A 14,496-nucleotide genomic window follows, 5' to 3' on the forward strand; every position below is an offset into this window, starting at 1 on the left:
GTGCCATGTCAGCGGCCAGGCAGCGCGCGCCCATCTCCCCCCGTTGCCAAGGAAGACGAGGAGATTCCTGGCCAATCCCCCACGTGGGTATGCTATGCGGACATCGCCGGTGGACGCAGGTTCAGGGTCGCTTAAGAAGTGCATTCGCACTTAAAAGGGAGCCACAATACGTTTTCAGAAATATGGGAGCTCGGTAAGCAAGCAATTAAAATTAAAGCTATTGAGCGGGCCAGTTGCATAAAGTATGAGCAAAACATGAAGGAAACGACGCTACGAGCAACATTGAACAAGCTGACGGAGCAAGAAAGCTCAGCACCAGGTGTGTTCAAAGACGACATTAGGCAAATTAAAGAAAAACTGGAGGTTATTGACGAGGAACGCTATCACGGAGCACTCGTACGTGCAAGAGTTGACCAAACGAAAGTCGGTGAACGGCCTACTAAGAGGGCCTTGGGACTCGAAAAAGCACATGCTAGGCGAAATCATATAGCCGAAATAGAATGGAACGGCATAACATCTGGAGATAACAAGCACATCGAACGTGCTTTCTTCGAGTATTATCAAACGCTCTTTTCTTTTCGGCCTGTCAACAGTGAAACCTTTAAGAAATAATTTTTAGACAACATGCCGAGGCTCGACAATGAGACGAAGGAACGATTGGAGCAGTCAATAACATCAAAAGAAGTAGAAGAAGCAATCGACAATCTAAACCCAGGGAAGTCTCCCGGCCCAGATGGTTTAAGTGCGGCATTCTACAAGGCGTTTAAAAGTGAAATAGCGCCGTTGTTAGCGGCGGTTTTCAACGAGGCTTATGATTTGAACTCTCTGCCAATGTCCTGTGGATCAGCTCACACAGTTTTAATTCCAAAAACAGAAGTATAGGAAAACTTAAGAAAGTCACAGCATATAGACCTATCTCGGTTACCAATGTCGATTATAAAGTATATTTATGAAAATTCTCGCCAATAGGCTTCAAGGTGTGATACATGAAATAGTAGGCCCTCATCAAACATGCGGCATACGAGGACGGCCCATATGCACTAACATTCATAAGGCTAGGTGCGTGCTTGAGTGTAGTGACGCCACGCGAGTGCCTGTCGCTATGCTTCAGCTCGACCTTGAAAAGGCATTTGACTGCGTGTCACATGAATTGTTGTTCAGTATTCTGGATCATATTAATGTTGGTTCTGTTATCAAGGAGGGGGTGGCGCTCGCGTACCGGAATTGCAGTACGCGGTTGATTGTAAACAAGACATTGGGAGCGCGCATTAACGTGCAACGCTCTGTGCGCCAGGGCTGCCCGCTCAGTCCGCTATTGTTCTGCATTTACATTGGCACGTTATGTTTGCGAGTTTTAAAAGATGTTGATATTCGGGGGTTCCGCCTTCATGAGTCAGAAGTCAAGCTTTTGGCGTATATGCAGACGACATTGCTGTTCTCTGCGAAGACAAGTTCAGTATTATGAGAGTAGTGGACATAACAAAGCTATTTAGTGCAGTTACCGGGAGCTCAGTCAATTGGGGAAAGTGCCTAGGGTTTTGGCACGGCGAATGGCAGTCAACCCCCGGCACTTTTGCCAACGTCAGCCGGGTAACGACCCCAGTGAAGTACCTCGGTGCCCCTTTGCAGTTCTATAGGGACAGTGAGCCGTATTGGCGTGAACAAACCCAGGAGATTCGCGCAAAGGCGGATAAGTGGAAGGGGGCTTTTTTGTCAACATTTGCTATGGCAACGGTGTGCAACTTGTTTTTCATTTGTAAATTGTGGTATGTAATGCAGGTACTGCATTGCTCTCGTGCGAATGTGCGAAAGCTGCATCGGGTGTTTGCGGTTTTTGTGTGGGACTCAACCTGGGAGAGGTGCAGCCGCACCAACCTGTTTAGGAGAGCGAAAGATGGGGGACTGGGGCTGGCGCATTTATTTGTGCGCCAGCTGGTCAACAGATTTCTTTTCTTAAGGGATGTAAGAGACCCCTTTCTTCGAACAGTATGTCAACTGAGGCTGGGCAGGGTACTTCCTGACTATGTTGTCACCACCGAGTACGTGTCGGGGGGTATTTTTGGATTTTTGAAAGTAGTAGTTGGGGGTGTGAACTTTTTGAGTGCACGTTTCTCTAAAGATTATTTAAGCACAGTGAAGCGGAAAACCTTGTACAATGATATTGTGGATGATGTCTTCCCTGTGCCCTTGTACAGAGCTATGTGCTGTGGAGGACCCGGCCGGCCAGGATGTGCTCAAAAGGGTGAAAAGAATGCAAGTACAGCCTGGAGTAAAGTCTTTTTTCTTTCGGCTACACACGGGAACATTATTAATCCGGACTTTTATGGAAGAAAGGGGGCTTTTTGTGCCATGGGGGACAGATTGCTTTAGCTGCAAATCGCCGGAGACGATAGACCACGTTTTTTTGCATTGTTGGGAGGGCGTATATTTTTGGGATGTTTTACAGAGGACACTTTTCAAAGACTTCCCGCTAAACCCTCATGGCATACGGTATCTCTCCGTAGACAAAGAGGGTGGAATGCCTTATGACTTAGTCATGGCGCTGGGCCTCCACAGCATATGGCGCTCACGCACAGCAAGATTGTACAACGACGTAGATGCCCGATCCGCAAAGCAGTACTTCAGAGAAAGTGTAGGTCGTTATGTGGAGGTAATTAAATCTCAAGAGGTATCGCCTGTGTGGCTGCCAAAGATAGAGCAGCTTGCGTCATTGAAAGAGTTTTAAAGGACATCACTAGGCCTAAGTCGGGCCGCCTCTCCACGTGTTTGTCGTATATTATTTACGTTGTTGATCTGTGATGTGTTGTGAATTGTCGAATCCAGGCAATAAAGAAAAAAAAACCACCGTGGAACAACGGGTACCGTACTCATCTCTTGCGCGAAAGACCTCGGTTCAGATCCCCCCAGGCAAAGTCGTTTTCTTTTTTATTTGGTTAAATGTTTGGAGCTGTAACACAGCCAGTGCTTTTGATTTTACCACGGACGACGGGTAACATAAGCTAACACAAAAAAAATCAAGAACTGGCCTTTCGCTTTCTGTGAACTTCACATGATACGAAATACAGATGGATGAAAAGGGCAGAACCGTATGCGCACGCCGTGATTGAGATGCCCATTTAACGAGTGTTGTTGTTGATGATGATTCTCGAGACGTAAGCTTGTACTTTGAATTTTAACTGCATGTGCACTTTCGGCGTGGTCTAAAAGGTTTTGACAAGGACTGTGGTATGTCCAACTCTAAAACGGATGTCTTACGGACGTCCTTTAGAGCCGGAATGGAGGTACATTAGACGGTCGACGAACGTCCGGGGGTTGCTTGTGCGTACTTGGCTAGGCAAGCAACACAATGGCGAAAGCACAACCGCATCGCCAGCAACTGCGAAGGCAATCCGCACTGAAGCTTTACCAGCCTTTTAGTTGAGACAAGAATACGCAATTCGTTAACTGCACTAGTTACATTTTTGCCCAGCAGTACTTTAGCCAAGCACTCGAATCTGGAAAAGGGACATTTCGTGTCAATGGACACAAAAAGAAATGTAATCGTAAATGCGAAACCTGCACCAGGAAAAAAAAAAATCAAAGCCATTCCACTCAATGTGAAAGCTGTTGGAAGTGCAGAGCAGTGATTCGCCATAATGGGCTGCAGCGCCGTTATCCGCTCGCTGCTGCCACCGAATGCATTTCAAATTTCCCGCCTTCGCAGCGCTCGCGGTTCTCTGCCTGCAACTTCGCCAGCGGGAGTCTGTTTTTTTTTTTTTTTTTTTGTGCTTGCTTTAAAGGGACACTGAAGTGATTTGTAAACATTGCGGGATTACGAGCGCAAATTGTAGTCCGGAGTCCCAAGGCCCTGTTTCGACCACTCTGAGCGCGTTTACGCGAATTTATTTAGTAGAAAAATCAATCCGTTTTAGGGGGGCTTTTCAAGTAAACAAGTGCCTAACCGGTAGCATTTCGGCTGGCGTACCCGCAAATTTTCCCGCCGTTTTTTCGCGGGGCTACCATGGTTGCCAGACCAGAAGTGCCCTCTGTTGATTAGCTCGCATCATACATTCGCGGGTACTACAAACGTATTGGGGCCCGTAAAGGCCTCGGATCTGTCAGCCCGCTCTGGTTACAAACCTCTGCGCGCTCACGCCGCGGGCTCGGGCTCAAGCCCGGGTTTGTTATTTTTTCGCTTCGTCCCCACGGGAGGTACTACAAACGTATTGGGGCCCGTAAAGGCCGCGGATCTGTCAGCCCGCTCTGGTTTCAAACCCCTGCGCGCTCGTGGCTCGGGCTCGGGCCCAGGTTCGACTTGAGCATCGCTCTGTCTCGCTATAGCGACAGGACATCCCCGCTCACGACGTGCTCGTCATGTTCAGATAATGTCGGTAGCATCGAAATTCTTTTTTCAAACAAGCACATTCATACAGGTAAAGCTTAAACCGCCAGGTTCCAACTGCGGTATAGGCCTTTTCTACACCTCTCGAAGCTCGGCACCTTTTCCTTTGTGCTTGTGCATCCGGACGGCAGCACGTCACACAGCACGTCTTAGGCATTGTTGATCCAAAGTTCCATGTCGTCGACCTTGTACGCGGTGCACTGGCACATAAAGTTCGCGTGACGTTGAAGATAGAAACTATGTTGCGGGGAGTGAGACGCGCAGCCTCCACACAGTGCCTCCTGGTTGCCGCCGCTGCCGCCGCGGCTGCGGCGGGCCCGCCGGCACCGACAGCCCCCTTACGATAACCTGCGCCGCGTAGCGGCCGATCTTGGCACCATATCAAGCACTCCCATAGTGTGCCGCAGAAGTTTCGTGACCCGAACAGTACTGAAAGACTCTGGTATTAGCCTTTTTTGGGCCACTAACCCGAAATAAATTTGGCGCAGCTTCCATTAGTGGTGCAAGTCTGGAGAAAAAGCGGAGCCTGGGAGTCGACCTAACTTGTTTCCCCCTGGGATCCGCTGTCGGTGTGGGAGACCGACCCGAATGGCCTTGTAAAATCCGACTTAACTTGGCCCCACCCCTCAGCACTTAGCCTATACTCGGTGACAACTTAAGAACGGCACCGGAAGTTGCCGCTGTGCCTTATCACCGTAGCCGGATGTTTCTCCGCGCGGCGCAAGTAGAGCGTTTACTGGGAATATTTTGAACATGGCGTGAGCCATTCCCGTGATTTTTTGGACTTAATATGCTTATAAACGACTCCAGTGACGACAAACAAACTGCGTGAGACAAGGCAGACGATATCACGCATTCATAGCAAACCCCTTTCAAAACGCGCGCGCACTGACGTCACGGGTCCGGTGCTTTGGCGGAGTGATACACTACATGAGGTGGTGCCGTTCTTCAGTTGTAACCTAGTATAGTATTGTCACAGGACACCTAGGCGGTCAATGCCCCAAAATGGTTCGTCACAGAATACGACGAGGACGACGAAGAAGTGGCTGGGTCGCAGCGCGCGCGGTTATGGCCGCATTGTAAATTGTGTAAATAGATCGTTGCTCATATCTTCAACCATAGTTCGAGTCATTGGCTCTGCCGCCACGTTACATTTGGTGGAGAGTGCGGGTCGTCATCCCCGTCCTGGGCCCAGCTTCGCACCTCATCGGCATCGCTGGAATCATCGAGGGTGCGTGAACCACGTCGGGCAGCCCCAGCCCCACCGCTACAAGAACTCCACGACGTCCCCCCGCCCCGTGTCCCCAGCCCGTGACGAGCCGATCCGACGACGACGTTTGACCTGACGACAACGACGACGTGTCCCCAGCCCTTTGGTCCGACGTGGTAGCAAGCCCTCGCCGGTTCTTCATTCCTTTGTGGGCCGGAGCTCACCAAACCCATCCCTTACATCGGTGGTGGCAAGAGCTTCACTGGATATTCTCATCACATCGTTCACCTTCACTGAGTTCATCATGCTACTGCGGCCTCGAACGGGACGGTCGCCTTCGAGGAAAGGGGCATGTTACGCCATCAAAGACGATAAAGACAGCAGCCGCATGTGGCGTCACGAACAAGCATCTGCGACGACGACGAAGCTGTGTGGGGCATCCTGCCTGGCATGCGTGTTCCCACATTGCTCATCTGCGCCACCATCGGCGCCGCGGTGCAGCTTCGACCGGGACGGTCGCCCTCGACCGGGGACCGGGGGGGGGGGGGGGGTAATGTCACAGGAAACCTAGGCGGTCAATGCCCCAAAATGGTTCGTCACAGAATACGACGAGGACGACGAAGAAGTGGCTGGGTCGCAGCGCGCGCGGTTATGGCCGCATTGTAAATTGTGTAAATAGATCGTTGCTCATATCTTCAACCATAGTTCGAGTCATTGGCTCTGCCGCCACGTTACAGTATCATAGCAAAAACATGGGAAAAACTAAAAAGAACGTAGCAAAACTTTGCAAAACGTAGCAACAACGGAAGAAGCTATACCGACACCCAGCTCCGCTGTTTATTTTGCAACTGAACACCCATTTCACACCCTTTCAACACCCTAAAGAAAACCGAGGGTGTTGCAGTCGATAAGCACCCTTTTTGCCACACAAAAAAGGATGTAAAGCGACAAATTAATGTGTTGGAGCCTAACACAAAGGGCGTAATGACTGCCCAACACCCTTATTCTACCTACGCTACACATTTTTACGCGATAAGGGTGTAAACAAGTTTATTGTGTAGGTTATAGAAGTGAGAAAAGAAACGGGGCTCATTGACACCTCTGATCAACTGGCTTCAACAGCGAAGCCATCCATCATTTGATGACAGAATCACATCAATACAGAGGGCACAGCATGTTCTTTTTTTTCCTTTCTCCGTGTTGTCCCGTTCTGCAAAACACCCGCTCGTTCCCGCAAAAGCCACTTACAGCAGCCGACCGTTTTTTCGGACTCGGAAAATTCGGGCTTGCTGGATATTCCGGACTTACCGTGGAATCGCCACTTGTTACCTTAGGAGGAATGTACACAAACAACGGATATTTCGGTCAAAATAAAGGCAAAAGTTTGATTTCTCGGACAAAATTTTCTGCGACAAGGCCACCGTACAAGAACCTTCAATGAAACACTGTAGCTGCTGTGACCACGGTGCGACTCCAGCACGACGCCATTTTGAATCCTAACTTCGGATTGGATGGTGTTACTTCCGCCGAGGTAATCAACTTTGATTTTTCGTGACATTTCGAGAATTTGCTGCAGGGGAAAGCAACATAGTGCTGTGCACGGGGCTAACGGACGACGAGATCGTGCGCAAAGTGACCGCGCTGCCGCAGAGCGACTCAGACTCCGACCAAGACACTCCCGACCGCCTGAAACCGTCAACGCAAGGCATTGCCAACGCTCTGGCGTTGTTGCGCAATGTTTACGAATAAAACGTGACCTTTGCAGAGTTGCAAGCAGTCGTTCTCACACGAAGGTGGCATTTAAGACAAGGAACTATTCGGGACTTCTTCAGCCATATTTAAATGAAATAAAGTTAGTTCTTGCGATTCGCGGATTTTGCGGACTGCTCTTTTATTCGTACTATTCTTCGTTCCACTCCTGGTCCTAAAGATCGATCGGCTACTGTAAGTCTAATTTGCTCCAAGAACCACTTTTAAATGCAAGCTTTGTATTATCCGGGAATGCGTCATGTACACGAGGAACAACGGCTTGCGGCAAAGCCAACTTTATCGAGAATGCTTAGTTGAAAACGGCTGAAACTGTTGTTTTATCGAAACTTTCCCCGAAACAGTGATACGACAAGTGGCCGCAAAGACGCCTCTATCATCGCGCTGAGTCACAGTGAAGCTGCAAACGTTACGCAATTCCCGTCTGCTTTCACCGACGGGAGGGAAAGCGTACAGACGCGTGTTTGTCTGCTAGGATGAAACTCTAGTCATTCCAAGTTTCATTGAGTAATTACAAAGCCGTAGCCTCTACCACTACCAAATGACGAGAAACATAAATGCACGTACCTTCTCTATATAGCTGTGTGTGTGATGTGTATTTTAAACAGCTTCGCTGGCCCACCCGCCTTCACAGGGTAGGATGGCTTCATATTTCCTGCAGGGCGCGTTTTGGAGGACCCGTTCTGCAGGAGGACAACTCGGGGAGAAGCAACTAGCGCGAGGCAGAGTAAAATTCACAAGTGATGTACTGTCTGCCTCGACGACTGTCCGCGAAGCATTCAGGCCGAAGTATAGATAACAGCCTCGCTATATTCAAAAAAAGATACACCAATTCCCGGCGATAATGATTCTGATTGTTTTCTTACGCTATGCTACGCACTCGTGCACATAAAGGCTAAACCGGCGCCTTTACGGCACCCACTCAGTTAAAACACTTGAACTAATCATGGTTACTACTGAGCACGAAGTCCTCGGCGACTAATAAAGTAACAGTCAGCTGATGCCCTGCCGATGAGCTCCCTCAGCAGTAGGGCAGCGGTGGCGGGTCGGGGCACCCGAAGGCCCTGGCGTATCCGGGCGACGTGCGCGTGGCGAACAGCAGTGGCCCTCGGCGCTGCTCGGGCTCCCCGCAGTGTACCACGGCCACCCGGAGGAAGAACAGCTGCACCATAGGAGCGTACGTGGTCATCCGGCCCCGCTCTTCCTTCCAGGCGGCGAGCGCCGCCTCGACTGCCCACCTGCGACAGTGTTAATTGCGTAGTTCCCCCTTTGATATCTCAAATTGGCGGGTTCAGCGAACAGAACCACTAGCGTAAGCGAGGGGTTGGGTGGAGAGCGCAGCCGTGATTAACACGTCTTCGCGCGTCTATCGAGTGCTGGCCATCAGGTGCGGCGTCCTCAACTTCTTTGCAATGCTGCCGGAGTCGGTCGTTTGCGGCCAGTGTGGCCGATATATTCAGTGCCGCAGCGCATTCGCATGTAAATATCAGCTCAGTGATCACTATTGCACGTGTCGAGACTGTTTCTGGGGCTGGCGGGAGGTCTGATAGGCCATCCCCTGGCTTTGGTACTACTACGGGGTACTGACCCGCAGGACTGTATAAGCACCTGGTAGACATAGTGGGTTGCGGTGTCGTTTCTTTCATTTTTCCGCCATTTTTTCCTTCGTATAGGTTCGAGGACAAGAGTGCACCGTAATATCATGTACCACGGTCTCTGTGGAATTTATATAAATCCGATCAGAAGTAAACGAAGCACGGGAGCGCGCAACAAGACAAGTTTTCGCGTGTGCCACAGCTGTCTCGAACTCTGCAGCGCCGGTTTCATTCTCCCCTGATGGTTGAGTGCGGCAGTGCAACCAACGCAATTTTCTAGCCTAGAGTTTCCCTTTAGAAGCTGTTACGCGTCCAGTTCGGCAAGGCAGCAGAACCACGGATGAACTTATCTGGCTGTGAGGCGGGGTAAGGCGTATATATCCACCCTCCTCCATGGTTCCCGTTGGTCTTTCAAGAAAGCGCAGCGTTGCCCCTCAGCCAGAGCTCACGTGATCCGCTTACTTGTGATCGGACATATACTTGGAGGAGCCGCCAAAAACGGTCCGCGTTCTCCTCTGAACGAAGTTAATTCCGCGTACGTTCCCGCACTCCAGCTGTTGCATGCATCGCCGCAAAATCAGGTTATTTTGAATTTCAGCCACTGTTTGCTCTAATTGTAAGGCCCACAACACTTTTCATGTGCGTTTGCATTCTGTCAGCATCAGCCAACCAAAGGAACGGTTCCCACGGCGCCTAAAGTCAAGCGCTAAAGAGCAGCTGGTTACCGCTCACCACTCGACACCTGTTTTCCTTCATTGCGCAGCTTACCTTATCGGATTTTGCGTAAAAATTGCTACGAACGAGCGCATACCTAGAACGGAGAAACTTCAGGAGCGCAGCGCCGTTGGCGTCCAGGTGCAAGTGCTCTCTGGCGTAGTCGGCGAAGCAGCGCTCGTGTTTCGCAGGCAGCGCACGCGTCAGGCTCGCATCGAACAGCCGCTTGCCCATGTGGGTGCCCAGGGTAGCGTAGTTGACGCTCGATTCGGTCACGCCCGGATAAAAGAAGTCCGGCAGCATGTATGCGGTGGGTATCATGCCCGTCCCACGCGGCTTCGCCTCGAGCATCGCCCGGGCGGCCACGCGGCGGTCGGCGAGCCGGGCGTGCAGGGCAAGGTTGACGATGAAACCGTCGCCGTACAAGTCCCCGTGGGCGCCGAATGTCGTGTTCCACGAGCTGCCGTTAGCACCTGGCGCAAAAAAATCACAAGGCAGCGGATTCACGAAAACGGTTTAAAGCGAAGCTTTTTACGCCTTACTTGCGCCGCAGATCGTAACCACAAAACGCCCTGCTGGAAAGCCAACTTTACACAACGGGTTCCACAGATTGATGATGATGATGATGATGATAATCCAAGGCACACCGAAAAAACTGTGGCTGTTTCCTCTGTCATAAAAATCGGTAAAACACGAAAGTGAAATGTGCAGCGAAATCTGCAGCTGAGCATGATTTGCGGGTTGGTGGCTGTCTTGTGGGTATTCTTGGCGATCGACGTCCTGCTGGCGGGTCACTTCGGAAAAGGTGTACTGGCGTCATTTCCGTGACAGATATGACGTCAGTGAAATCTTGGTGCATCCCAGCATAAAACACTTTCGTGTTAAAATATAAAACCCGAAAACGAACAATTCGAAGTATAACTTGCTCTTTAGTACTAAAGGTTGCTTCTCCGCAAGAAGACCCTGTGTACAGGGGTGCACCCTTTACAGGCCGCTTGATTCGTTGTACTGGCGTCACTTCCGTGACGGATATGGCGTATGCTAAATCTTCGTGAATCCGGGAATAAAACACTTTCGTGTTGAACACCGTTCCAGTCGTCAGAATTGTACCTGGGTCCCTCGCGTTGTGAAGCCAACGTCTATCCGACTTCGCCATTCGGACGTGGACAAAGCAGTCTGTATTTTCGAATTTGACTTCTACTCCCGTTGCATGGGATGAAGCTTGACGTTTTAGCAGTCTCTCTTAAGAAAGGGAGGAGGAGGAATAATATTTTTGTTTCTTTTTCAAAGGAAAGGATGTGGGGAAAGGGAAGTGGATGGAGGCGTCAGTCCAGGCCTCATTCAAGGGACCCTGCAACACTCTCTCAACAGTGCAAATAAACGTGCGCTCCGTTTGATTACACCGCCAGGAATATCTGGGCCAAACAACACACGTGCACGTGAAGCGGTAAGCTGGCAAATATTTGTGCGGGAATACCAACCGCGCTCTTTTCAATTACCCTCATTATGCACCGCTTTAATTACGTCATTACAGCGGTGGCTGTCCTATTGGCTGTTGCTGATTAACGTCATGGTTTATTTTTTGCATCTCCAGTGACGATCCGTCATTGTTGACGCTGTGCACCAACCTCTTTTATGCCTGAACCTGTACGTAGAGTTGTGGCGTTTGTTTGTGTGCGTTTTGAGTGCGCACGGAGTTGGAGTGACGAACTCAATACTTCCCTTTCAAACAGACCACTCGACAACAAATGTTTATTGCTTCAAAAGTGCCCTACCAGCCTGAGTGCGCGCTTGCGAACAGGCAGCCATGCCTGCTGTTTTGTCGCACCAGACCGGAAATCGATCCCTCTACGCTGCGGAGACAAAAAAGAAAACTCCCAGGCCTAAGATATATCGAAGGCCGCCGCAGAGAACACCACGATCCTCCCCCCTCTCCGGGAGAGAGCACAGGCCGAGTTGAGAGGGAACGACCATGCGCGATTTTAATGCTCGCGTAGCTCCGGTGATACTCAACGGATTTTCATATTTCTTGCGGGAAAAGATTGCTTGGGCAATAGACTTCACCCCAAAATTCATTTCGAATAAACAGTACCTAGTACGTGCTGTAGGGTCCCTTTCGGGCCCCCCATCAGGCCGCGGCCGGGGTCGCTGGAGGCTGGTCAGCCTATGCTCCCACTGCTCCAATGTGGGTGATGGGGTTAGGTTGGGATGTTTGACGCACTCTCACACGAGGTGATAACTGGTGTTTGGTGTATTACACGCTGCGCAATTGTATGGAAAAACAGTTGGTGAGATGTGATGTAGAATTGCCCTCTTGCAGTAAGTCTGCGTGCGAATTCAGATTCGCGACTCTTGTGTGTTGAGTGATAAGAAAGGAGGGTTAGGCGCTCCCGGCGGTAATGGTATAAGATGTACGTGTACGTTTTCTGAACTTAGTGACTGGCGGAGGCGATTGGAGGGCTTTAATTTTTTTAGGTACGTCTCACAAAATACTACAGTGAGAAGGGATAGCGAACTCGAGTGTGTGTCGGTTGAGAATCCGCCGTACAGATTTCGGTTCTGCAGATCTAGGCTTATGTGTACAACGTCAGGCGTACCATGTTTAAGTCTTTTCAATTGGTAATCCGACGTACAGATTTAGGTTCTGCAGATCTAGGCTTATGTGTACAGCGTCAGGCGTACGCTGTTTAAGTCTTTTCAATTGATAATCCGGCGTACAGATTTCGGTTCTGCAGATCTAGGCTTATGTGTACAGCGTCAGGCGTACCATGTTTAAGTCTTTTCAGTTGATAATCCGACGTACAGATTTAGGTTCTGCAGATCGAGGCTTATGTGTACAGCTCCATTTGTACCATGTTTCAGTCTTGTAAATTGAGAATCCGGCGTCCAGATTTAGGTTTTGCAGATCTAGGCTTATGTGTACAGCTTCAGGTGTACCATGTTTAAGTGTACTAATAAAGCCGGGTGATGCAGCCTTTGCCATACTGGTAATCGGGGTCATTCGCATCAGTTCACGCAATCAATAACACACGTCAGGCGTTAAAGTATGGCCCTGAAGCTTAGGTTTTAGATGCGGAGCATCTCATGCTCGGGGCTGTGTGCCTCCCTCCCTTGTCGTCCGCCGTCCGCACTCTACTGCGCATGCGCGTCTCCTCAGCCCCGTCAGCATTTGGGCTGACGTCAGCGCAGTCCACCATAAAAAGAAATAGTTAGGCGGCGCCCGGTTTCGATCCCACTACTCTCTGGCCGCAACGGGAGGTACGGGGTGCTTTTCCCTCTGCGCTGCAAACCGAGACGGGAGCATCTGCTACGAACGCGCCTTATGTCCTTCACTCATTCAAACTACGTCAAAAAGCTACTGATACAACGAAGGCACGTGAAGCTGAACGTCAACGGAAACGGCGAACTGAAAACTAATGGGAAATTGAATCGACCCCATGGCTGCTTTGCATACTCAGGGTTCCCCTACGGGAAGATGGTGTAATTTTTATTTGAGAACCCCTTGGGGCAGAAAGAAGTGACTTAAAGAGAACCTGCAACACTTTCGATAAGCGCTTTCACTCTTTCCTTCGCGTCTGGAACCACTGCGAAAGCTATAGTTATCGCCAGCACGGAGCGGCACTGCGTGGTTTGCTCGTCGCACCAGGTACGCCTTCCATTTCTGCATTGTTTTTGTGGCTTTTTTTTTTGAAGTTGCTATCGAAAAGCGTTCATTGCTGAAACTGAAGAAAAACCGGCCAACAGCCGCTACATGGCCTTAGTGACGTAATTCGAGCCGTCGAAGAACGCCAAGGCCGGGTAAGAGAGAAAAATCTTTTGGGCGAGTTTCTAAGTCATTTGATGGGCATAAAGCAGTAATTTTTGGCTGAGGTATTTTGCGACCCCCTAATCTATGTACTGGGTGTTTTGAGTGACTACGTTCTGCAAGCAATAAGGATTTTAAAAAAAAGTTGAAAAAGTATTGCAGGGTCCCTTTAATCGAAATGGCTGCTCAAAGAAAATTGATAGGTATTACAACAGAAAAAAGGGAGCGTGTATGATGGATTTAGGTTAGAAGGTCGCAACAAGATTAGTACCAGAATTTCGAAAGATAGAGAAAAGGTATGTGGGCTAGCTATGTGATAAGAATAAACAACAAAGGCGACAGAATGAATACAATGTAAAGGGCGTGAGATAAGGGGATGCTACAGGAAGGGGTAAGATGTTCACGCGTGTTAGGTGCTCTAAATGGGTACAACAGATCACGCTGATATATATCCCTGCTCCGATTCACCCCATTTCTTGCTCTCACGTAGTCCGTAACACTTTATGCTCCTTTTCCCCTCCAGTATAGAAAACAAGAATCATACTCCAACGACGAGGCCATGTAAAAATGCGGAGAAAGTACCAGCCCTCGTTATCATGAATTAATTGGAGAAAGAAAATACCTTTATAAGCAGTATTTCGTTAAACGCGTATATACCCTGCATTCAACGCTGACGGAGCACCGAAAACTTCTGTCACAACGGATGGGCAAAATAAAATGAGTTCGTTATACCGATAGTGTACTTCGTTGTAAGCGGTATTTCGTTAAAAGCGGAAATACACTGCACTCCCCAAAAAATTAGTCTCTTTTGAAACCATTCAAGAGAACCGTAAAAAAGGCCCAGTCTTTTCACAGGGAAGCGGTTTAGCAATTCGATGATTTTGGCGTTTCACAAAACTCAGTTAACAGTTCAAAGAAAAAGAAATCACCGGCACCGGCAGCATTCGAAACTGTGTCTGGTGGATCAACGGAGTTAGAGTAAGTCGTCTTACCCACTCGGCTGCGACCGTGAGTTAGCGCCCGA

At 49.6% G+C, this 14,496-nt stretch overlaps 1 protein-coding gene across 1 annotated transcript in view; it reads right to left on the minus strand.

Moving 5' to 3' along the window:
• Positions 1 to 8,213: 8,213 nt before the first annotated feature.
• Positions 8,214 to 14,496, minus strand: part of LOC144162219 (uncharacterized) — a 34,380-nt gene continuing 28,097 nt past the window's right edge. Inside the window, exons 5-6 of the mRNA XM_077692684.1 lie at positions 9,765 to 10,140; positions 8,214 to 8,596 (exon numbers count right to left, since the gene is read on the minus strand). Coding sequence (XP_077548810.1) covers positions 8,380 to 8,596; positions 9,765 to 10,140 — 593 coding nt within the window. The 3' untranslated portion in view covers positions 8,214 to 8,379. The remainder of the gene's footprint in view (positions 8,597 to 9,764; positions 10,141 to 14,496) is intronic.

This window comes from Haemaphysalis longicornis, unplaced genomic scaffold (assembly GCF_048455015.1).
Source record: "Haemaphysalis longicornis isolate Haplotype H1 unplaced genomic scaffold, Haemaphysalis longicornis Haplotype H1 scaffold_12, whole genome shotgun sequence".
Classification (NCBI taxonomy): Eukaryota; Metazoa; Arthropoda; class Arachnida; order Ixodida; family Ixodidae; genus Haemaphysalis; species Haemaphysalis longicornis.